Source organism: Cricetulus griseus, chromosome 3 (assembly GCF_003668045.3).
Source record: "Cricetulus griseus strain 17A/GY chromosome 3, alternate assembly CriGri-PICRH-1.0, whole genome shotgun sequence".
Taxonomy (NCBI): Eukaryota; Metazoa; Chordata; class Mammalia; order Rodentia; family Cricetidae; genus Cricetulus; species Cricetulus griseus.
Genome location: NC_048596.1, coordinates 6,325,207 through 6,349,862, shown reverse-complemented (window position 1 = coordinate 6,349,862; position 24,656 = coordinate 6,325,207). Strand labels below are relative to the sequence as shown.

Below are 24,656 nucleotides of genomic sequence, written 5' to 3'. Positions count from 1 at the left end.
AAAGCTATAAATCAAGACTCTTTTCAAGTCTAGCAGTGAACGCACCGGGCAGGTGGTTAGAACACAGTAGGGAAGTCTGTGATATAGGACGAAGATGCCATCTGCTGACCTCTTAGCCTTCACAGTGGTGGACGCCAGCAGTCGGTCTGAACCTTCTGAAAGGTTTACTTAATAGTCAAAAGGATATTAGGTCACACACAGAGGTGAGCAATTAATGGCTATTTAAGGGGCCAGTCACTCAAGACAATGGGTCTCCCACCCTGTGACGTTACAGTTCTGCACAGTCAGTTTTAATCATTCAGTCGGCCTTGGGGACTGTTGAACAGGTGTGACTTTCTCCTGGGCACTTTAGTTCACAGACACCACAGGCTTCTGTGCATCTGAGGAGCTACAAGGTCAGGAGTAGAATGGGGAGGAGGGGTTTATGGCTCTGACTTGATGATGCTCTATCAGCAGAGGGGCCTTCCTCAATCCTCAGGCTCCCTTCCCGAGCTCACTTTCTCTGGAGAAGTGCTCATCCCCAGAGATTTGGGGAGGGCAGTGGTAGAGTCAGTGGAGTCTAGAATGGGTTGCCCGCTCATTCACAGATTGGCCAACAGCCTCCCACAAAATGGAAGAAGGCTTACAAGAAACAGCAGGGTCCATTTAACAAACCCAATGCTTAATGTACTCAAAACAGCGTGCCATAAAAAAAATAAGCTACTAAAGTGGGTTTTCACACCAAAGCACGCGTATTAGCCTTGGCTTGAAAGTCGCATCTCTTACCTCAACAGGGCCCACTGCAGTCCCTGGGTCCTGGACCCTCGCATCCGATTTCACTTCAAAATGTTGATTGGCATTTGCAAAGGGCATCCCTTTTGTGCCTAAGCTGGCTCCCCCAAATCACTCAGGACCTTCAAACAGAAAGGGTACCCTTTGTTGCCTAGCAATTCAGAAAACAAAGATGCAGGAAAGACAAACTCATCTTTTGGGCGAGTTTTCTACAAAACTCTCTTTGACGGGCTCTTTCAAACTCCTAGGGCTGATAAACCCTTCAGCCCATGTTTCCTATTTGAAGAATCTGCAATGGTCTGAGCCAGGGGTCTGCTTTTGGATTCCATCTGCAGGCGCGCCCCTCTCGTTTCAAGGGCATCTAGGGTGGAGGAGTGTTGAAAAGTAGAGAGGGGACTGAGTGGGACCTCAGAGTGGAAGGTAATTACCACAGAAAATAGATGCCTCCTACCTTTTTATCAAGACCAGTATCAAATACTGTTTGGCCCGAGCACATTTGGTCCCCTTCTGTCTCTTATGCAAATTAAACATCTAGAGACCAGCCTGCCACAAAAGTGAACTCACCAACCCACCCCACTCCCTCCTCTCCTTGAAAGCAGTATCATGTACCTGATTGTTAGCTGAGTCTCTGCCCCGAGAAATCATAGGAGAGATCTCTTTCTCTGTTCCCAAATTTTATCCTGATGAGACCTTTCTACAAATCAAAAGTGCCTGCTCCTTTGTTAGGGTGGGCTTCCAAAGAAAAGACTGTTACCATAGAAACACTCAGGGTTCATCTGGGAACACTGGGGACATGCCGTCCCAGCCTGCGGACACTAGCCTTGGCTGCTCATGCTTAACGATAGGCAGTCTTGACTGCTGAGTCCACGCCAGGCACTGTGCTAAGCAATTTGTAGGACCGTTCCTTTATGTATTTAGATGAGCCAAGGGAGATGGGAAGCCTATTTTACAGATTTGAAACCAAAGGCTTAACGAGGTCAAGTTGCTTGCCCAAGATCACACCATTGAAATCTGACAGAGCCATGGTGTTTAATTCCAGAACCAATACTCACGTTGGTGTATGACACACCTGGCATCAGTAAAACTAATATCCCCACACTGGGATCCACTCCTAGCAGACTTCACATTTCCCAGATAGAACTTAACAAAAGCACAAAAGGCTTTCCGAGTGCCTTGTCTTCAGTGAGTAAATGCCTATGCATGTAGCGTAAATGTTAGCATTATTCATTTAATGTTCTGAATAACACTATATTACAGACCTTAATATTCCCTTTCAAAAGAGGAAGAAACAGGCTCACAGAACCTAACACCTGCCCAATAACAAACACAGCCAGTAAATGGTCAAAGTGGTCTTTGGTCTCCAGGTATGTGTCTTACGGCTCAGCCTTACCCCATCACCCCTGTAGCGTCTTTTCAACCTTTCCACTAGAGACAGGGAAGTGGAATTTCCCAGGCCCCTCCTCTCTGTGAGACTGGAGTTACTGCTGTCCTGACTGGGTCGGAGCTGGCTGTAAAGAAGAGCACATTTGAAGATAACAGAATCCTCTTGCAATGGGAATATTTGTCCCAGCACAAGCAGGATGCTATTGAACTGTGGGCGATAGATAAAAACGTATCCAAACCAGAGCCCCTTCCTACCATCCAAGCACATGCTCACCTTGCTCTTACACTGCCCGCCACACTGGTTCATAGAGGGGGGAGGAAGAAACAACTTCTAAGAACTTCTAAGCTACCTGTGTCTTCCAGGGCCAAGAGTAGAGGCTAGAAACTTACCATATGGACACCACTGATGTTTAATAAAAAAGAGACAAAAGAAACTCAAAATCCACATGTGAGATTCGGCAGCTTCATTTTTCGAGACAGCAAAGCTGCTGCTGGGGGTTCCAGGCTGCACTGAACTCCATCCCAGTATTAAAATGGTTTGACTCATCCCTTCCTACTGCTCTCTTTAGACACACATTGCTTGTGTGTTATTAAGACAGACAGATGCCTTCTGTTGCATGAAAATGAAGTCTACAGCAAGACCACGCACAGCTGTTTGAAGAGAAAGCAGCACAACTCAAGGGATGCATACATGCATGTTGTCAGGAACTAGGATTCTTCATCTCACGTGTGTGTGTGTGTGTGTGTGTGTGTGTGTGTGTGTGTGTGTGTGTGTGTGTGTGCTTTTTGCCATTTGGCAAGAACCTTCATCTCAGGGCTGCTCCTGTCCTAGGGTATGACCAGCATGATGGCCTCCACTTTGCAGAGAAGGAAGCCGAGTCCCAGGAATTTTTAATGGCTTCCCATGGAGCTTTTTCCTTAATCCTGAGACGCGCTCATAAGACAACTCTATTATAGGACTGTTAGGTACATCCCAATGTCACTGAAACATGAAATTACATGTACTTCCAGGGATATGTCTGGAACACCTACCAGAGCAACATCTCCAGGGTTGACTAGAGCAAGTTCTGGTTGGTGATTGAAGACCGATTCATAGGAGAGTCCTTTCAAAACTCTTTTTGCGAAGGTCATTGTTCAGGGAGACTAATATAGCTTGGAAGCCCTTGAGGCTTTGCAATTTAAAGTTGTGTTTCATGATGAAGTTACAGGCATCAAGAAACACTGGGGAAAAAATCATCCTTAAGATTATTATTTTTTTTTACATTAACACAGCCTATGTTTTGTTTGACTTCCAGATGTAATTATGCCAGACTGGAATCCTTTTAGATTCAAAATCTCACTCTCCTATATAAAAATAAGTCAATAAGAAATAGAATGAGAAAATAATACAAAAGAGAATTACTACCTGGGACAGTACAGTAAATGTTTGTCTCTATCAGAGAGTTGTTTGTTTATTATTTTGATTTTTTGCACAAGAGAGAAAACTCTAGCTTCCTCTTCAACCCTGGTTGCAGCAGTAAAGGGGGCGGGGTGGGATTTCTAACTCTGCAAAGGAGAAGAAATGAGATTCAGGTGGTAACTGAGCTGCCGTCAGATATTGTACCAAGTTGCCTTTTATTCTGCCTGCAGTGGATAATGCGCGCCCATTGTGACTTATCTGGGGTTGGTTTCTTTTACACCCTCTGGATATATAAGGGGGAAATGGGACAGGGGCTGGAGGTTTGGGAAGCATCCGGGTGAGAGCATCTACACTCCAGAGAGAATGAGAAAGACAAGAACATGAGCAACCACCTGTGGCGTTAACCTCCCCAGTGGTATGAGCAGAGCTGGGACAGCGTCAACGGTCTCCCTTGGAAATTCACCCACCAGATTGTATGATAATTTGTTCTCATCCTTCACTTTAACTTTCCGTTCATATTTCCGATGCAGATCATTGGAGACCTGGGGCCTGGAGAGGACGTGAGCATCCGGCCAGTTTGGTTTGGCCACCTGGTAGAACTCAGCTTCTGAGACAATGGTGGTGAGGACCGTCATCCTGTTGGCGCTCTTTGCAGAAACGTTGGCGAAGTCATGCATTCCAAATAAAGCAGGTACCCAGTACCACACTGCTTTCCCAGACAGGGAACCCCTAGTCTCCACCTTGCTGTCATCCGAGCTTCATGATGGCTTGGTTAGGAAAGGGGAATGAGTCACCAGGTGGAGGCTTAGAAGCCCCCAGAGCCAATCAGACATTCTCTCACAGGAAGCAAAATGTACTGAGGGAACCAACTTCTTTTTTTTTTTTCTTCTACAAATTAGAGGATATTTCCTTCCTCTTCTATGCGATAGGTCCACTTTTTTTTACATATTTGACTACTCAATGCTTCAAGTCTTTAAACAATATTTTGCAGCATTGACACAGCGGACATTTAAATGATAAGAAATCCTGTCATTTTCACGGGAATACACTTAGCAGGCTGTGATTTCACAGACGTACTCCTTAAAACCAAGTAAATGTTTTGGGACTGGGGCAATAGCATGAGGCTATGTGTTTAAGACCCAATATGGTGGAGAGAGAGAGAGAGAGAGAGAGAGAGAGAGAGAGAGAGAGAGAGAGGAAGGAAAGGAGAGAGAGAAATCATTTGCTCTAATATAAAGTGACACTTTTAAAAAATAGATCCAATTAAATAAATACTAGATACTGATGCTATTACATGTGACGTAAGTTATAAAAGAATTATTTCAGTGGCTGAAGTTGGAAAAACCCAGCACAGCTGGTGAATAGCAAGAACATGATTTTTAACTGCTTCTGTTTGACATTTGCTGGCCATGTCTGATTCAAACCATGTGTGTGCTCTTCCAGATGTCATCCTTGTGTTTTGTTATCCCAAAACCATCATCACTAAAATCCCCGAGTGTCCCTATGGCTGGGAAGTGCATCAGCTGGCCCTCGGGGGGACGTGTTACAACGGGGTCCATGAAGGAGGCTACTACCAGTTTGTCATCCCAGACCTATCACCTAAGAACAGGTCCTACTGCGGAACCCAGTCAGAGGTAAGGCCAGCCCACCTACGCAGGGGTGCTTAAGCGAAAGCAAGGAGACACAGGAGTGAGATGTTTGCCGTCATCCTTAGGAGGGTTCACAACACTCCAAATTCCTTTCAAAAGTCAGTCCTGTTGCTCAGATCCCCTAGGAGACCGTAGTGACTGAAACCGCCTTTCACCTAGTTTGGATGGCCCTTTGCGTGTGCTGCTCTCTGTGCCCATGTACACAAGTGCAGACAGCAGAGGCCGATACCACATTAACGCTGTGTCCTCTTCTGTCGCACCCCACCTTATCTCTTGAGATGGGTCTCTTCCTGAACCCTGAGTTTGCTGATTCAGCGAGACTGGCTGGCCAGCAAGCCCCTGAGTTCTCCAGCTCCCAGGGCTGGCATTGCAGGCATGTGTCCCCCCGTCTCCCGCAACACCCAGTAGTTTAGAATTGTGTTTGAGATCCAAACACAGGTCCTTATGTCTATGAAGCAAGCACTTTACCCCCTGAGCCACCTCCACAGCCCTAGATGACTCTCTGGACTTGAATTTTAGTCTCCTAATTTGTTGGGCTGTGGGGACAGCAGCAAAGCTCCCTTCTGTAAAAGGGACAAAGCACATTTTTCACTTAGATTTGGAGCTTTCATCCCTGCACCGGATACCCAAATCAATGAGCCATCTTTTGCCCAAGAATAACAAGTGAGAGTTAAGTGCATTTGGGAAATTGCTAACAGGACCCTAAGCAGGGTCATGTGATGTACCCACGGCTGGGGACCATGGAATCACAGGGAACCACAGCCTCTTGACAGGTGTCCTTAGATGACAGAGGAGAAATCTGAGGCCTCCCCCATAGTCATCGGTTCTTAGCCACAGAAAGACTAGGAACATGGTCCCTGCCAGTGCAGGCCAGAACTCCTACTGTCTCGACTACCAGGAGAGTATGTGCTTGTGTGCCTCACAGCATAAAAGCCAGCTCCTCTCCCTGGAGGGACAGAAGGATTCAGATTGGATGGGAAGAGCCACAGTCAGGTGGCTATCTGTGAACACAACATCCTATCTGTGAGTGCATCAAGTGGAGAATGTCCCCACGCCCTCAGGCCACTTCCTCTAAAAGAGCTGCCCACACTTCTAATGTCGGTGAGTTTTGAGACCGACTTGCCAGAAGGAAGAATTTCACAATTGGAGCATTATGGTAAAATATATTTTAACTACAGACTTATGGTCTAGAGTCATTCATGGGATACTGGACAAGGGAGTGAATACAAAGCTGAGGCTGGAAATGGAGACTCAGGATCCAACCCCTCAGTCAGAAGCCCAGTAGGACTTTTCCAATACATATTCTATCTGCCTCGTCGAAGGGATTCCAGAGTTCTGCAAATATTTTCACCACACACACACACACACACACACACCAAGAATTCTACTGTTCCTGATAAACATTTCTGTCTCCTTGATGGGGTTGTTTGTTTTGTTTTGTTTTATTTTTCGACAGGGTCTTAGCTCCAAACTCACTATGTAGCTGAAGCTTGCCTGGAACCCCTCACCATCCGACCTCTGCCTCCCAAGTGCTGGGATGACAAGCACGCACCAGCATGCCCTGCTCTTCCCTAGGCTTTTTTTTACTAAGCCATCTCCAACCACTTCTCCCAGAAGCCTCAGTCCCCCGAGGGGGACAGTGCCCACCCTAACTGCCTTCTTCCTTCCCCCAGTACAAGCCTCCCATCTACCACTTCTACAGCCACATCGTGTCCAATGACAGCACAGTGATTGTGAAGAACCAGCCTGTCAACTACTCCTTCTCCTGCACCTACCACTCCACCTACCTGGTGAACCAGGCTGCTTTTGACCAGAGGTAAGCCGCTCTGGGGGTGGAGGGCTGGCCACTGCGAGGTTGCTACAGTCCCTGTCAATCAGACATGTTTCAGTCCTTATGCAAAATTCTCTCCCCTTTTCAGAGTGGCCACTGTTCATGTCAAGAATGGGAGCATGGGCACATTTGAGAGCCAGTTGTCCCTCAACTTCTACACTGTAAGTCCAGGTTGTCTTTCCTTGGGACACTTCCTTCCAAGGGAGTCACTCTCCCTCCAGGCCTCTGGGCAGAGCCCCATTCCGGGCCCACGGTGGTGTACTGCCTTAGCTTGGCTTTAAGTCAAGGGGCAACAGATGAACTAAACACCACAGATGTCGCTTATCTCCCCATTTTGCCAATATAAAAATTAAGGCGAGGTGACTAGACAGACGATAGGATACCATGTCTGACTCTTAATCAAAATTAATTTCTACTACATTTCTCTTACAGAGACTTATTTGCCATTAGGATCTCAAAAACAATAGTCAAGAGCTAAAGACAAGACTTAGGGCTAACCTCTGCTACTTACTTCTTTTCATCCTATAAGCCTTTCAGTAAGATTTCCTCCCTGTTCTAATTGGACTGGCCGCCTGTGTTGACATGGAAAGTTAAAGGCACACTTCAGTCTCTCTCAAAATTAAGTGCTGTGGAGAAACTAAATATGCACTGGCCCTTAGCCCAGCTGCTCTCCTGATAGAAAAGGCACTTTGTTCTTGAGCCGTTGCTTCCAGGGGGGACACAGGCACACAGAGGAAATGCTAGCCCAGCTGGCTAGAGGAAGGTGCAGGCAGAAACACCACCTTTGTGTGGGGCACTGGAAATGTCCTTAGAGAGCACTGACCCATTTCTTTTTGCAAGAGAAAACACTATCCCATCTGAAACCTCACTAACACTGAACATGTTTCACCTGTTGCTCGGAAGCCATTGTCCCCGAGTTCATCCAAGAATGCTGGGAGAATCTGAAAACAACCTAGTCCATCTTGCAGATAAGACATGAAGCCCGAAAGAAGGGTAGTGTCTGCCCAAGACCACACAGAGGCCTAGAGACGCCTCTGGTGAGAACAGAGATTCCCCAGCCAAGATGCTCCCTGCAAAGGGTATGGGGCACAGTGTCACAGCCCTTCACCCACAAAGCCCATGTCTAATGTGGGATTCAAACTTCTTACTGTTTTTAAAAATTATTATTAAAGAAGATGCATATTGCTTCAAGTTTCCTTAAAATCCAGCCTAGCCCTGGCTTCATATCACTAGTGGCTGAACCAAAGACAAGAAATACTCACAGCCACTTAACCTGTGTTTAGGGACCAACACACTGTGGGTCCCTGGGGGTGATAAAATGATGGTAAAACAGCTTTCCACAGAGGGACCACAGTCCTATCTGGAAGCTAGTAGTTGTGATTCTAATGGAATAAGGTTGAAGATTTGAGCCTACAAATGTTTACAACAGTTGATGATATAGATTAGGGTTTTTAAAATTCATCTCTCACCATCAACCACACAGTGTTGAGTCTAAGACATAGACATAACCTCAGAAATAGAAGGAACACATTGCTTCAGTCAATCAATCAATCTTCACCAGCAGGCCATCTTCGGAGCTGCAGAAACAGATGGACAAATTACTTCCTGAATTGTCTAGAAATGAAGCCAAGGTGTCCCCAAAACTCCACCGTCAAAGTCCCTCTGGAACAAACGGGTTTCAGCAAAGAACAGCTTCCTCTGTCCAGACACTTTTGTTCTGGTTTATATTCTGCTGTGGGATGTTTCCTACGCCTAACCCATGTTTTTTTTTTTTTTTTTCCCCCACTTTGAGGGCATTCTTGGGTGTTTCTAAAGCAACAACTGCCCCTTGCATATATTTCCATCAAATTACCAGAAACAGAACCATGCCCTACATAGCACAATGGAACCAACACATTGCTGATTACTTAGGATTCTGGGAAGTCCAGAGCCAGGGCCCCCAAATACACTCCTCCTACTCTGCATGTGTCCTCCCTCCTTTCTCTCCATCCCTTCCCACTAACTTTGGCCAAGGACCCATAGTTGATATTCCCAGGGGAAAGTTATAACTCCCGTTTGAAGACCAAGAAAGGTGATTGGTCTACAGACACAGCCAGGGACTGTGAGTTTAAAACAATGGGCCATGCTTCAAAGCCTGGTTTTACTATTTACCAGTTAAATGACTTTGGGAAAGTTAGGGAGCCTCCCTGCACCTCCATCTCTGCAGCCATAAAGTAAGAACTTAGTGGCATGGGTCCCTTAGATCGCAGGAGACTTGGTGAAGTCAATTTTAAACATTCAGCACAGTTCGTGAACTTGGTAAGTACCCACGAAGACAGCCCCATTTCACATGGATGGTGTGAGCATCTTAGAACTGTTGCCTTTACAAAGATGAATATTAGTGTCGGTGTGAGACAAGGGTAGCTTCTTAACATCAAAACAGTACTGACTGTTCTTAGTGGTGACTCAAAAAGAAATGAAAAGGTTTATGGTAGACATAGGCAAACAAAGATTAAAGATCCTTCCAGAATGAGAGCGAACTCCAGAGACCACCCTTGACTTCCCACCTGAAGTCCACACAGCTTCTGTTGCCGAGGGCAGGCCTCTCCACCTCTTCCAGGGACACAGGTGAGCTGGGCCTTGTGTTTTAGATTATCATGTAAAATCCGACCCCCTGAACCCTATTTGTATTGGTTCTGACTGCTGAAGTAATTCCGTGGGATTGTGTTGGTCATGGCTCTCCAAAGAGACCCATCCTCACTAAACATCTTCTCTCTGGTCACTTTCCTCCTTGCACAAGCCAGCTGCCCAGTGCCTGCTACAAAGTGGGACCCAGAATTGAAATGTTCCATTTTAGTCCTCTGTTGAGCCAATAAGAGGCATAGGAGGCCACAAGTGACCACTTAAGTTCTGGAAAAAAATGTAGGAATATGTCCTGAAGTATTCACTTTGGGTTAGTTTTCTTTCATTGCTATCCCGCTTATGAACTTGTGCTCAGTGAGGGATACATATCCTTAAGTTGGGTGACTAGCTAGTTGTGAGTCAACCTTTTGGTCAAGGGAAGGAACGCTGGAACATAGTTTCTCAATGGACTCACCCATCCTATATGGTGGAGACGTAGTCTTTGTGGTCTTCCTACTTTTAGGGATGGCAAGATAAACTTCCCTGGCCTATAATATCTTACCAGAGTAAAGCTTTCTGAAGACAGGTCTCTGGTTTTCATGTTAAAAAGAAAGCAGGGGAGGTGGCGGCATAGTGGCTCATATTTGTATTCCCAGTACAAGAGGCAGAAGCAGGGTTTCTGGGAGCTTGAAGTCAGCCTGGTCTACATAATGAGCTTCAGGCTAGACAGAGCTGTATAGAAAAACCCAGAAAGGAAGGAAGGAAGAAAGAAGGGAGAGAGCAGGAGGGGAAGAAGGAAGGAAAAAAATCATGCTAAGCATTGTTGTAGTTATCAGAAATGAAGATTGCAGCTTCTGTTCTTTGCTTTGGTGGAGAACTGGACAATTGTTCCACCATTGTAGACACCACATTCTACCAGATGATATCCAGGAAAAAATTTCACAGAAGGATCTCTGGAGATTTGGAGACTAAATTGCCATTCCCAAGTTAGTTTCCATGGTTGGCAATGTCTGCTGAAATCTCATAAATTTTAGGCAATACCAAAAGTACTGAAAAAAAAAAAAACTACTGCATGCTATGCAAGCGAATCACTTATGACTGGCATTGGTATTGCTTAATTGTGGCAACCATTAATGTGAAGCAGAGGCCTGACAAGTGGACAGAAGGGACCCAGCTTCCAGGCGGCTTACTGTAGGCACTTCAGCTGGGTCTGCTTCTGTAGAATAATATAAGTCATCCTGAGAGGGATTTGGGGTCCTCTCATAAAGTTTTGTGTGCTGGACCCATAAGAGGCCAAGACCATTCTGACTGGATGTCAGTTCTGTCTGCTGCTGCAGACCAAGTTACCAATCTCTAAGATCATAAATTCAGGTTTTGAAACACCCTAGTCTAAGCTTTATGATTCTATGCTACAATGTCACTAAGGCTATTCCCATCTCACAGGAGTGGATAAATGGAATTCCAAAGACTAATTCCCTTCTACTCGGTCTAAAGTTAGCCAGTGGGGGCCAGGATTATCCTGGGATCTTCGCCCTTCTGGCCAGTGCCCCTGTCTCTCATGGCTAATGCCAGGGAATAGTTCTCATTCAAGTGAACGGAGCAGGAGAGGAGCAGCCTCCTTTAAGGCATCACAGCTATAATTCCTAATAACTCCATGAGCATTATCTGAAGATGATCGATTTAGAGTCAGCTGGGCCAGGGACCAGACCCTGACACTCCTGAGCCTGCCTGACCCTTTGGCACACTCAGGTTTCAAGGCCTGCACTCCTTGATCTACCTAGCAGCCTAGCAGCCCTGTAACCCATCCCCTGCCCATTTCTGTAGGTTCTAACACTCCTCCAGACCTGGCCTCCTTGCTGTCCTGTCAGCCACACCCTAGAATCAGGGCAGACATTCTTTCTGGTGTGGCTACACAACCCCCACGCTCAAGCCTTATTCAAATGCCTCCTCCTCAATGAGGCTTCCCCACTGCCCTCTTCAAACATGCAACATGGGCCTGGGGAGACGGCTCCAGGGGTGAAGTGGCCGCTGTGCTGGCTTCTTCAGAGCCCACGCTTAAAAAGACAAGCTGAGCATAGTAACATTTGTAATCCCAGTGCTGGAAGGCAGAGACAGCTGATCCCTGGTGCTTATCGCTGGCCAGCCTAGACCACTTGGTGAGTTCTGGGCCAGAGAGAGACCCTGTCTTAAACTCTAGGTAGACAGTGCCTGAGGAATGAAACCAGAGGTTGACCTCAACATACATGTGCATACCCACACATACATATCTTTATGCAGACATGTACCCACACCCACACAAACATGCCTATGAACACACACACACACACACACACACACACACACACACACACACTAAATGCAGCTTGCCCTTCCTTGTGTTCCCAGTCCATCTTGTTTTATATGGGAGGCTTCTGATATTACATACTGTATGCTACCCTAACATACTGTGTAATTTGCTTCCTTCCTATTGTCTTTTTCTCCAGCTTAGAAATCAGCGCATTTGGAGACAGATTTTGCTTCATTCACAAATATTGTATCTCAATACAGACATGGAAACTATCCAAATATTTAGAACAATACCTAAATACATTGCAGGCAATTATTGACATGTCTGTTGGTAATCACACTGGTAATCAAGTCATAAACTTTAGAACTCAGGCGAGCATTTGCTCAGAGTGCAGGGGATCAGGATAGTGAGGGGCTCTCTGCGTCTGGTTGTTCTTGACCTTGAGTGGTTTGTGGAACTATGTCTTGACACCCTCAGGTTCCAAGATTTTTCTTTTGGGCAGTTTTGTTGGCATCACTGAGACAAGGTGAGTCAAACCATGGCCAGCAAGTGTCCTTACCCCTTATAAGATGCCATCTGCATCCTCAGAGGTACAGTTTTTCTTGGGTCTCATGAGCTTGTTCCTTGGGTTGGTTGGTTCCAACTCTGTGCATCCCCAAATGTCTGCTCCCACCAACCTGACTGTTCATTCTGAGAGGTCACAATGCTTAGTCTTCCATTTCCTTGCCAAGAATGCCAAGTTTTCCACCAAGAGAGAAGCCCCTTTCATTCTGGAGACATCGGAAATCGGTTCAGACCTGTTCACAGGAGTGGAAGCCAAAGGGCTAAGCACCCGGTAAGTCCCTTTACACTGTGTGCATTTCTAAGTGCAAAGGAAAAAAAGACGAGCCAACAGATTCTAGTCGCCAGACCTTTGTATACACGAGACTGGTTCTCGGTGACACCTTCTCATTTTTTATTCCCAGGTTTAAAGTGGTCCTGAACAGCTGTTGGGCCACCCCCTCAGCTGACTTCATGTACCCCTTGCAGTGGCAGCTGATCAACAAGGGGTAGGTGCTACTCTCTGGAATCAATGCAAACCAGTGGGTCCAGTGTCCCATGGTTCTTCTGGGATGGCTTGGAATAGCTTGAGAGGAACCTGTTCATACCAGATCCTTTGGGTGGAACTCCAGTTTTCAAGAGTCCTTAGTTATATTAATACATACATGTATATAACTATGCATTACTATATATATATATATATACATATATACATACATACATACATAGATACATATATATAATTTTTTCCTGTACGCATTAGCGCCACTGCAACAGTACACTCCCCTCTAACAATGATTCCATGTGGGCAGGGACTTGTTCAGGGTGAGATGGAGACCTCCCAGCAGGCTGTCACCATCCAACCAACCAGAGTGAGATGTCACCTAGAGGCAGGTGACACAGCTTGTGCCAAGAGTTGGTGGTGACAAGACACCTAGGCTTGCCCTTTGCTTGCCTTCCCCTCCCCGCCACAAGGCTCCTTTTTCATTACTTTCCACTGGCTGATGCAGGCCCAGGGCACTCTGGCTGCAAAGAGCTATTTTAAGGCTCCGTGTCTTGAGTTCAGACAAGGATCTCAGGTTTATTGGCCAACCAGTCCAGTTAGATCCTCATTTCATATAGTTGGAATATTCTCACAGCCCTGTCACTGCCAAGGCCACAACAAATAGGAATAGCTCTGACCCTTGGCCCAGATAGGAAGGTACAACCTTTGTTTCTGGATCAGGACTTCTCAGAGACAATTCTGAGATGATATTTTTTTAGTTCCTGCTTCTGTCTCAGCAAACATACATTTATGTATTTCTTCCCATTATCTAGGTAATATATGGAAAATATTACTATGTTTTTCACAAAGGTTGTTATATGATATATGTATAATTAACTGAAAATAAATTCCTTTTTCTGAGTGCAGGCAAACATGCACTAACAATGCATGTAGAGATAAGCAGTGGGTTTGGCTTGAGTTTAGGTGTCTATGGGAACACCCTGCTCCCATCCATTATAGTGGCCTCACCTTGTGTTACCCTGGGGTCTTCTGGAGGCCAGACCTAAAGATCTAGACAGAGCTCTAAAGGTGGGTAACTGTAGCCTGGATTGGACTGTCTTCAGAGAAATATTGAAAATTTAGGTCAGGGGGGATGGCACAGTAAGGGGAAGGGTCAGTGCCCTGTGGTTCTGGGGTTTACAGAGCTTCAGAACTCCTCCTAGGGAACGTAGAAGTGCTCCAAACTGGATAGGGTTTCAGCTTACCAGATGTGTGGAAGTCACCCCCTATTTTAGGATGGAGACAATCATATTCACCCCTATATCCCTTCAATTTGACCTCACACTCAGGGGTCAAAGTTCTCTGAAAGGACAAATAGCTGCACACAAGCCTACCAGAGCACTGTGTGAAATTTTGCCTTAGAGATTTTTTTGGAATTTTCTGGTGTGATATTTCATTCTCCCCCCACACACACTGTATTCCAGCTGCCCCACCGATGAAACAGTCTTCGTGCATGAGAACGGCAAGGACCACAGAGCAACTTTCCAATTCAATGCCTTCCGGTTCCAGAACATCCCCAAACTCTCCAAGGTTTGGTTACACTGTGAGACGTTCATCTGTGACAGTGAGAAGCTTTCCTGCCCAGTGGTAAGGGTCCTGGCTCTGGAAGGAAGATATTACCCTAAGGGGCTGGAATTGGAGGAGCTAAATTGACCTCGGAGAATTAGGTCCTGGGTGCAGAAGCAGAAGAAGGTCTGGGTCTGTCTGCCTTGTTACCAAAACTTAACAATTTGGTATGTGCCATTTACCCAATGGGCCTGGTTTCAGCATGTTTGGATAGAGGTCATCCATCAGTTCTGATGGCTGTCCCCTTTTCAGAGAACAATGGGAGATAAAAACGAACGTAGCCATAGGCATGAAAATGCTTTGAAAAAGTTAAAAGTGTCAAGGAATCCAAGATCTAGACAGAGTTCTAAAGGTGGGTGATTGTAGTCTGGATTGGACTGTCTTCAGAGAAATATTAAAATCTAGGTCAGGGTGGATGGCACAGTAAGGGGAAGGGCCAGTGCCCTGTGGTTCTGGGGTCTACAGAGCTTCAGAACTCCTCCTAGGGAACTTAAAAGTGCTCCAAACTGTCCTGCCCTGCATGTAGAATGGAGGCCTCAGAGGCCCACGCTTCTAAAGAGGCTGCAGCCCACGTGGCCTGGAGGAACCAGCAGAAAGGAGGTTGAATCTCTCCTTCCATCCACTCATGTGGCCAAAAAACAGATGCGTATGAACACAGGGAGGAAAAGAGAAAGCACCAGAGGTGCAGGGCTGGGGGTGGAGGAAAGCAGCGCCCATCAAAGCGTGGGCATCTGGGCAGCGGAGCTGCAGTTTTGACAGAAGAAAAGGCAGCCAAACACATTTTGCGAGTGTCCTCTTCTCATGTCACTGAGTTAAGAGTAAAAGTAAAACCCGTGCTCCCTATCTAAAGGCATGGTGCCCATCCTCCACTGGAATGATAATGAACTACTCCAGTGGAAAGCCAATACACTCTAAGCGTGTGTGTGTGTGTGTGTGTGTGTGTGTGTGTGTGTGTGTGTGTGTGTGTGTGTGTGTGCATGTGTGTGTGAGTGTATGTGTATGCATGTGTGTGTGTGAGTGTATGTGTTTTGTGTGTGTGTCTCTGTGTGTGTGTGTGTGTGTGTGTGTGTGTGTGTATACACTTTATGTATGTAGTGACTGGACTTGGACTCCATGAAGTTTCATTTTGGTTTTGTTGTTTTGTTTCTTGTTTCCACTGTTCATTTCTTCAGAACTGCGACAAACGGAAGCGTATGCTACGTGACCAGACAGGGGGTGTCCTGGTTGTGGAGCTGTCCTTGCGGAGTAAGCTGCTTGCCCAATTGTCATGTGCACTCTGGGCTGTGTCCACAGGCACGGCGGGTTTGAGCATTTTGATTGAATTGTCAAACCAGGCGTGCCTGTGGACACAACACTCACCTGCTCCTCGAGTGGCGGGGCTCTGAGGGCCCGAGGAGATGAGGTTTGTTGACTCCCCTGAATGTCTTATTTGGGTCCAAATCCAAATGCTCCTAAGGAATTAGGAAATGCTGAGCTGAGCTTCCAAACAGAGACCAATAGGAACGGAAATGCAGGTGTCCTGGGAATGTCAGGAAGCCTTCACTGCCCAAGCCTGGCCTGGACACTAAGTTCCAGAAATGAACAAGACTCATAGAAACCCTATCTCAGGATTTTACCTTCCAGCTAGAAGAGATGATACACGCTGAGGGACAGGGAATGTTGAAGGATTGGGGAATGGGTAGAGTGATGCAGGAATGTATAGCCATAGGAACTGGCCCCATAGAGGCCTCATAGACTGCTGGAAAATGTCATTGTGGCCTGGAGGATGCTGTGAGTCGGGGGTGAGCCAGACTTTGGAGTTGCACCTCAAAGCATAATTGTCAAACCACAGACCAGAGCCAAGTCTCCAGGCTCCCTCTTGTTTATGTGGGGCCTACAAACTTAAATGGGTTTTGTACACTTTCCTGTGGTTCCAAAAATTAAAAAGAAAGGAAGACCATTATGCATAAAAATTCAATAAAATTAAAATCTCAATGTCTATAAAGTATTTTGAGAACACAGATGACATGTCTACGGGTGTATTCACACTACAAGGACAACAAGGCCATGCTTGGTGTGTACACAGGTGTACACACAGGTGTACACACCTGTAACCTTGACACACAGGCTGAGGCAGGGGGATAGTGAATTTGTGGTCCATCCGGGAAACATGGTAAGACTGCCCCCCAAAAAAAGTACAGAAAAAAATTACTTCATGGCCCCCTGCAGTGCCAAAAGTATTTAATAGCTTGTGCTTTGCAGAGCCCTTAGCAGCCACTGCCTTAGACAGCCAAGGAGATGATGCTGACAGGAAGCCCTTGTAAACCTCAGTCTGATTTGATGGGGGTCAGACATGGTTGGGTTTGTGGCTCAGAAACAGTCCTACTACTTCTTTCACAGCTTTCTTCAACCTGCATTCTCTCTCTTTGCTCACTCCAGGCAGGGGACTTTCCAGTCTGTGTGACTTCTCAGGTAAGGAGAAGAGGCACTGTTATGTGTCATGGGACAATGCTTCTGTGAAATGGATATACTGTTAGAGAGGTTTACTCTAGCCCCAGCAAAATCCGTCTTTGAAAATATACATCTTACGGTACACCTGAGTAGGGCAGAGGGGGGCAGCAGTAAAGGGGTCTCACTGCAAGCAGCCTGCGACGCAAGAGAGGAGCTGTTTCCAGTGGGTGAGGAACCACCCGAGTCCACAGCACCCTCTGAGCAAAGCCATCACCAAGTGGCTTCCTAAACTTCCGGCATTTGGAGAATATACCTTTTGATTGCTCATCTGCTCATTAGCAAATATTTGAGGCCCTGCTATGACTCTGCTGTTCATTAGTGGAGTGACTTGGATAAGAAAGAGCCTCAGTCCTCCCCACTCAGCTTCTCTCCGTGAACTGGGCTATGATTGTCCCTAGCATACACATTCATAATGCTATGAATTAATTATAGTTCAGCATTAAACAATACAATCATGGGGAGAGGGCCGGGGCAAGTGACATAGCAAGCAGCCAGCAAGCTTCTTAGAGAAAGAGCCATTCCAGCTGCAACCAGAGTGTCCCTGGAAGATGGCAAGGACATGAGGGTGAAGGACTTGGGGTGGGGCTAGTGCAGTGTTGTGCAGACTCACAGATAGAAATCACTGTGTCATCACAAGAAAATCAATTTCAATACCCACTTCTCGTTTTAAAGGGAAGGTCCCAGAGAATATTCTACATCGAGAGATGTGTGCCATCACTGTGCAGTCCAAGTTCACATGTCTGTTTGCCAACAGTCCCTGACATGGCAGGGCCTCTGTGTGAGGTAGAAGTGAACCGTGCAAGCCCCAGGGAATGAACAGGAATGACTATGTGTAAAATGTGGAAGCTTTACAGCAGCCCCATTGCATTAACTCGGGCTGAGTTCTCCTTGACCCTTGACCATATACAACTGTTACTCAGTGCTGTCTCTACCCCCTCTTCCTCACAGATGTTCTTTATCACCTCATCCTGATGCTGGGGCTCTGCGCTGTGTTATAGGAGATAGCTGGGCGGCGGCAGCAACTCTCTCCAAGGCCACCTTGAACTATGACATACTCGTTTATTGCACTGCCAAAAAGAAGAGACAGAAGATTTCATTGCTGGGGAGCTGAGAATAGCTCTTTGCCAAATATGTGTTCCCTGTGATTTGTGTGTGTGTGTGAATTTGGTGATCCACTGCTCCTTGGAGACACACTTCCTCTTATTCCTTCCTGTGGCCATTTGATCCTGCCAATCCCCCTTCATGAAGGAAGGAGTCTTCTCTCCTCTACTCAAATTAGGGCAGCATTTGAAAGCTACTTTCATAATAAAACAGTCACACACACACACACACACACACACACACACACACACACACACACACACCACAAGCAGCTTAGCATTTGGAGGCAAAGACTGGCTATAACCTCAAAAGCCAATGCCAACTACAGAATCCATGGGGATAGCCAATTTTTACCCAGCAGGCACTCTGTTACAGAGACAATAGAGCTCTAAGGACCAGAATTGAGCCCATACACAGGAAGTTCCAATCTTCAAGTGACCATGTGGAGATCTAAGTCAAATATATTTGCTCAAACTTTTGTAACAGACAAGAAGTGGGTTCTTAAGAGCCTCTAGTACTACCTTGTTTTTATTATAGGGTTTCTTAAATAGACATAAACATTAAGTAGGCATTATAACAACCTTATCCTTATAACTGACTATATTTCTGCAATCAGAAGTAGGTAGGAAAATAGAGTAAAATTTGTCTTCATTTCACATGATAGTGGGGCATTGCCTACATGAGATGTATTTGCATGACAGCGGGAAGACTGCCCGAGTCCTGTTCTCTGAGACTGGAGAGCCCAGCCCCACACACAGCTTATGGCGTTCAGAGTACACCCTGGTTTGCTCTAGGAGGGCTTCCTGTCTGGGATGGTCTAACGCACTTCACCTTCACTGAAAACATTCAAGCCTGTGTCAACTTTCATCTCGATCACTGACGATTGTGGGAACTGAACCAATAAAACATCAGAAATGCAGTGTAAATACAGCAATGGCGTCACGTGACAACACGGTCTCATAACTGGCCATCCCATGACCTCCAATGTGGCAATACCTGTCAACAAGAAACTGAGTAAACCAACCACGCTAGGGCACCAGCTGTGGTGTGACAGGAGAGGCCCAAGTTCTATGTCACACACAGACTTAACTTTTGAAATCCTGTGTCAGTTTGTCCCTCTGTATTTAATGGCCTTGGGAGGTTTTGAGGTCTGCAGTGTGATGATCATTTTACAACTTCCATAAGTGCACCTAGAAATTAAACCAGTTACCAAGTTGTGTTTGTTTGGTCATAGGCTGGGAACAATTTAGACTGGTTCCATGCAGTCTACAATTGGTATCTAGCTGGTGCTCCAATCAGTTTGGAATCTCTTCCTAAAGTAAAGTCAGAGTTCATTGTAATTGGGAAATACAGAAAACAGGCTTCATTGGTCTGGTAAGAAACTCTTACATAGAATACATATAGCCAAGTTTTGGCTGTCAGGCTAAAGCAATGTTTAACTTTCTCACCATGATCTATGATCTTGTATCTCTACCTAGTGCTATGGACTAAATAAAATGCCTGGAATAAATAACCTATGATTGCAGTTTACATGTTCGTGTATTATGATAGAAGCCAATCCTACAACTTTTCCAAGGGCTTCTAGGCTTCATTTATTCAAATATTCCACAAACTTTCCATCGTGTGTACTTCAAACACTCCAGCACAGGAGTTTACAGACCCAGAGGCAAGGAGGTAAAGCCATCTTGTGTGGCTAACTTTAGAGCAGGTAAGATCACCTGGGCCATCCCTGCCTCTGAAACTCTAGCATCCCTTGCCAGCCTCTAGATTGCTTGGCTTACGTTTAACTGGTAGCCCCACACAGTGTTTGGCTACCCTTTCTGCCTTAGGACTTCTCTATGAGGGATTAAGAGCAGGGCCTTCATTGTAATATCTGCTGTAAATTCTAATTCATATCAAACACAAAACAGACATCCAGAAAAAAGAAAAAGAAAAACATTCCCATAGGTATTCTTAGTACACACACACACACACACACACACACACACACACATGCATACACACACACACACACATACACACACACACACACACACACGCACACATGCATACATACACACACGCACAAACTATTAGATACAGATTTGTGGAAACTGCTCTTATAAAAATTCCTAACTATGATATCTATATTCATTCCTTTTCTGTCTTTCTCCCTTCTTCCCTCCCTCTCTTCTCTCTCTCATGTATATATACACAAATATACCTAGTACATGTATGTATGTGGGTATCTATATTTGAATATAGGTATGTATGTATGAAGAATATAGGTATATATGTGGGTGTCTGTGTTCATGTAAGTCTGTGTGTTTTGTGTGCACGTGCCTGTCTAGATATCAAATGTTTATGTTATGATATTAAATGAAGACAGATTTAACAAAGTCTTTATTATATGAATATGATTAGGTAAGTGGATGGGCTAGGGCTAAGAGCTAATGTACTTCATTGATACAAATACCAAGATGGAACAATAATAGACCTTATTCAATCCCCTCTCTGGAACTGAATAGCATTTGCTAATGCCCCTTTACTATAATGATATTAGATTATTTGGTTACTTCATTTTTTGTTTATAGCTCTGCTGGTCCCTAATGTTGCATTACTGTGTGCTAAAAATATCTCCTTCCAACTAAACTGTAAGATAAAGATGAAAGTTTCATATTCTTATAAGAGAATAAACTCCCAGCATGGCAGCTATCAAAGTAAAAGCTTAACACATAGTCCTTGAGTCCATGATATCTATATCATACCTTGAGTCCATGAAATTCTTGGATGGATGCATGCGTGGATGGATGGATGGGTGGATGGATGGATGGGTGGATGGATGGATGGGTGGGTGGAAAGATGCATGGATGGTTGTAAAGGGCCTGGCCGATCAATCTAAGAACTACACAAGATATTAAGATTTGTTTTCTCTCATGATGGAGCAAAGTGTTTAGGAAAAGAAGCCATGATGCTCAACATGGGAACAAGGTAGGAAGCCTGAGATGTGGCACTTGGGTCCGCTGTCTCCATGCTGGAGTAGGAGGGATAAACTCCCTAGTGTAAATGCCTTCTGCCTTCCCTCCTCCTAAGCCGCAGTCTAAGGTGGTCAGCCCTTGCTGCTGAAGGCTTTAGGAGGAAGCAGAGCCTCTTGCCAGAACTCTACCAAGGAGAGGAAGTCTCTAAAGGCCAGAGAAATCAGTCATGCACCTCTGGGAAGACACAAACTCCAGCAGATGGGCCTGGGGGGAGGAAGGAAGCATAATTCCAGGAAGGCTTTCCATGGTTGTGAAGAAAGGCAAGAATTAAACATTAAACGGAGCGGTTTTTGTAAATACTGGCATGAAAGTGCCCCCCAATAAATCAAAAGGTACTCAAAAATGTGTCCACGGTACACACCAGCAACAAAGAAAATCTTCATCTAAACAAGGTCTCAAAAGCAGCATTTGATCCAAACGGTCTCTGCATTCCCTAGCAACCACGTGGGCCAGGCAGGTGCAAGGTGCAAAGAAACAAGTGTCCGTAGACCCCTTAAAATAATCCCCCAAACAATTCAACAGAGAATTAATGTTTGTATGTATGCAAAAAAAAAAAGAAAAAAAAAAGAAAAGAAAAAAAGAAAAAGAAAATAGTCACCCCAGGACCAGATAGGCTCATCTTCCACAGCTGGATTTGTTAAACTATGCTCTTCGCGCATGTATGAATGGAAAATTCCAGGTAAATCCAAGTCTCAGCTTCAAGAGATGTCGCTTGGTGTGTAGGGGAAATAGGCAATAAATTGTGAACAGAATAGTACCTATTGCACTCACAGAGTTGAGAACCCGGTCATCTAGCTCGCCATGCATGTCTTCCTGCACCGGCCTGGCACAGCTTCTGAGCCTGCCCACATGGGACAGTTTCTGTCTTGAGCTCATGGTGGGGCGCTTTCCGTTTGGGGTTCCTAGTTCCTTCTAAGCAAATGCATGCGTCTCCCTGGCAAGCCATCCACCTCTTCCAAGGGCACACTAGGAGGCAGTCTGGGAGCGAAGGGTGAAGCAGGAGGGGATACCAGTTAGACAGTGCCCCCTAGTGGGAGATCCATTCAATGCCCCAGAACTACACCTCTTCAGAGCGATGGATATTGGATGCATTCCCCAAAAGGATCCCCACGCTCCATAAACCTCTTGAAAGAACATACCCGCCTCACAAGATCTCCGGAACTTTAGCTTCTTCCTCCTCGGTAAACTCGGGGAGCGGGACAGTGAAGCCGTCTTTGCCTTTCAACCAGAAGGTAGTCTGTTCTCCCTTGCCCTGTGGAAAGCGAAGGAGGGTCTGTCTGGTGAGCCGCTGACATGGAAGCCTGGCTGGGTCTGGCTTCCTCGGCTAGACAGCAGGAGCCGTCTCTTTGGAAGAAACACCTCCTTCTGTATAAAATTCCTGACACGGACAGGCAGTCATGCTCTTCTGTGCGGCAGAGAACAAATTTCATTGCCCCTTCCCCAATCTTAAAAAATATAATCTGAATTCATGGTGTGACTTGACTGCCAAGGAAAGCTCGTCACATGCATGTGCACATAGAATCTGCATGCTCAACATTACAGCCAGGCCCATTTTTCACATGCACAACCAAGTCCTCCGGTCAGATCCCCAGTGAGGAGGGGACATCATCCCAAGAAAGCTCTACCACACTGCTGCCAAAAGGTCCTCTTTCCACTTGCTGAGGGATACAGTGTGCTGGTACCAGGGAGCTGACGTCACTCGCATCTCTCTCACTTTTCAATGCCCTGCCTTTGGCAGTACCGGGGAATGAACCTAGGCCCTCATACATGCCAGGCAATTCTTCTCTTTTCAACTCTTCTCTTTTCTTCTCTTTTCACCTCTTTTTCTACCCAAACAGCCAACCCTACCCAAACAGCCAGTGTCGTAGTGACCACCACTGCTGTGTGTACATCTCCAAGATGATACTGAGAATGCCTCCAGAGGAGCATCTGTCCTCCCCTCCCCCACCCCAGGGAAAGGCAAGTCTGAATGGGGTGATGAGAATATGTCATCCAATCATTTCTGTGATAGGACAGGACGAAGAAGACTAAGAAAACGGTGAGAGTGATTTTGTATTATACACAAATGAGGTCCTATTATCTCCTAGGCCAACCGATAGATTTCTGTTCCCTCTATCTGGACATGTTGGTCCCAGGGGAAGGGACACAGAAGGAAAGAGTGTTGTGGAATATCCCTTTACATTGTATGAGCATATGTCGCTATGGTTGGTTTAATAAACAAGCTGACCGGCCAATAGCTGGACAGGATGCAGTTAGGTGGGGAAGCCAAACTAAGAGAAGGATGGGATGAGGAAGGGCGGAGTCACTGGCAGACACAGAGGGAGCAGGAGATAAATGCATCATGCTAATAAAGGTACCACAATGTAACAGAGCATAGATAAGGAACATGGGTTAACTTAAAATGTAAGAGCTAGTTAGTAATAAGCCTGAGCTATTGACCAAACATTTACAATTAATATCAGCCTTGGAGTGGTTCTTTGGAAGCATCTGCCTAGATGGAAAACTCCGCCTACAAAAGAGGGTTGCATTCACTGTGGCTTTGTAGAGGGACTCCATGGGAGTGTCCAAGTGGAAGCTGACAAACTATTAGGTGACAGAAAAGTCATCCCTCAGGAGTGACAGCAAAGGCATTTTCTATTAGAAATCTGTAATGATAACTCTTTCCGCCAGCTGCCTGGGTTTTGCTTCTGTTTTAGGGACCCCAAATAACACATGGAGTCTTATATTAGTCATAATGCTGCTGGCCAATGACTAGGATTTCTTATTTGTTAGCTCAGTCTTAATTATCAACCATAACCACTAATCTATGTATTTTTTAAGGACTTATCTTATCAAGGACACCTGACATATGTGTCCTCTCTTCCTGGGATTTACATGGAGACTCTCCCTTTCCTACATTTCCCAGAATCCTCCTTCTCTCCTACTCCCACCTAATTTGCTTCCCTATTGGCCAACAGTCTTTTATTTATCAACCAATAAGACAAACATATACACAGAAGGACTTCCCCCATCAGAAATCCAAAACTGACCACTGAGGGGTCTGAGCCTTCTCCTTAGGAGGCAGACTCAGCAGTTACAAAAGCCTCTGGAGAGCCCCCAGAAGTCTCGTTGCTCCTCTGTATAGAGATTGGCTCATCTCCCCCAATTCTTCAGCCTGTCTATCACGGACACAAACCTGGGAAGTGAAACACAGTCAACCTGGCCTTACCTTGACTGAAATGGTGCCTCTCTTTTGCAGATGGTACCCTCCTGCTGCGAGAAGAGCTCCTGCAGTGCTCTGGGAAACATGGATTCGGAGAGCTGCCAGAAACCAGGCATTGCCTAGTTAACATCATGTCACTGGAGCAGTGTGACAGGAGTTAGGGTGTGAGGGCTTCTTTGGAGAGGAGACCAACCTTACTCTCTCATTCTCTATTCTCCAGAACTTCTTGTGAAACAAAACACAGAGCTGAGTATCATAATCCCAGCCCATGGAAA

At 45.7% G+C, this 24,656-nt stretch overlaps 2 protein-coding genes across 2 annotated transcripts in view; one reads left to right on the top strand and one right to left on the bottom strand.

Annotated features, from left to right (window-relative positions):
- The first annotated feature begins 4,101 nt into the window (after nucleotides 1–4,101).
- Nucleotides 4,102–18,291, top strand: Tectb (tectorin beta). The gene is made up of 10 exons (XM_035443100.1): nucleotides 4,102–4,244; nucleotides 4,997–5,187; nucleotides 6,876–7,018; nucleotides 7,122–7,194; nucleotides 12,653–12,756; nucleotides 12,887–12,970; nucleotides 14,430–14,592; nucleotides 15,744–15,816; nucleotides 16,990–17,022; nucleotides 18,010–18,291. Exons 1-10 carry the CDS (start codon nucleotides 4,169–4,171, stop codon nucleotides 18,057–18,059), a joined length of 990 nt encoding a protein of 329 aa, XP_035298991.1. The 5' UTR covers nucleotides 4,102–4,168; the 3' UTR covers nucleotides 18,060–18,291.
- Nucleotides 18,292–22,323: 4,032 nt separating this feature from the next.
- The window catches only part of LOC100760728 (guanylate cyclase 2G-like), a 50,198-nt gene continuing 47,865 nt past the window's right edge, over nucleotides 22,324–24,656 (bottom strand). The window contains exons 20-21 of the mRNA XM_035443107.1: nucleotides 24,388–24,479; nucleotides 22,324–22,431 (exon numbers count right to left, since the gene is read on the bottom strand). Coding sequence (XP_035298998.1) covers nucleotides 22,324–22,431; nucleotides 24,388–24,479 — 200 coding nt within the window. The remainder of the gene's footprint in view (nucleotides 22,432–24,387; nucleotides 24,480–24,656) is intronic.

What these genes read in the sequence shown, in the direction of transcription:
- Tectb (XM_035443100.1), top strand. Translation starts at nt 4,169, where the DNA reads ATGGTGGTGAGGACCGTCATCCTGTTGGCGCTCTTTGCAGAAACGTTG. An exon ending in TGTCCCTCAACTTCTACACT is followed by an intron (nt 7,195 to 12,652) that starts GTAAGTCCAGGT and finishes TTCCTTGCCAAG; the next exon opens with AATGCCAAGTTTTCCACCAA. An exon ending in AGAAGCTTTCCTGCCCAGTG is followed by an intron (nt 14,593 to 15,743) that starts GTAAGGGTCCTG and finishes TCATTTCTTCAG; the next exon opens with AACTGCGACAAACGGAAGCG.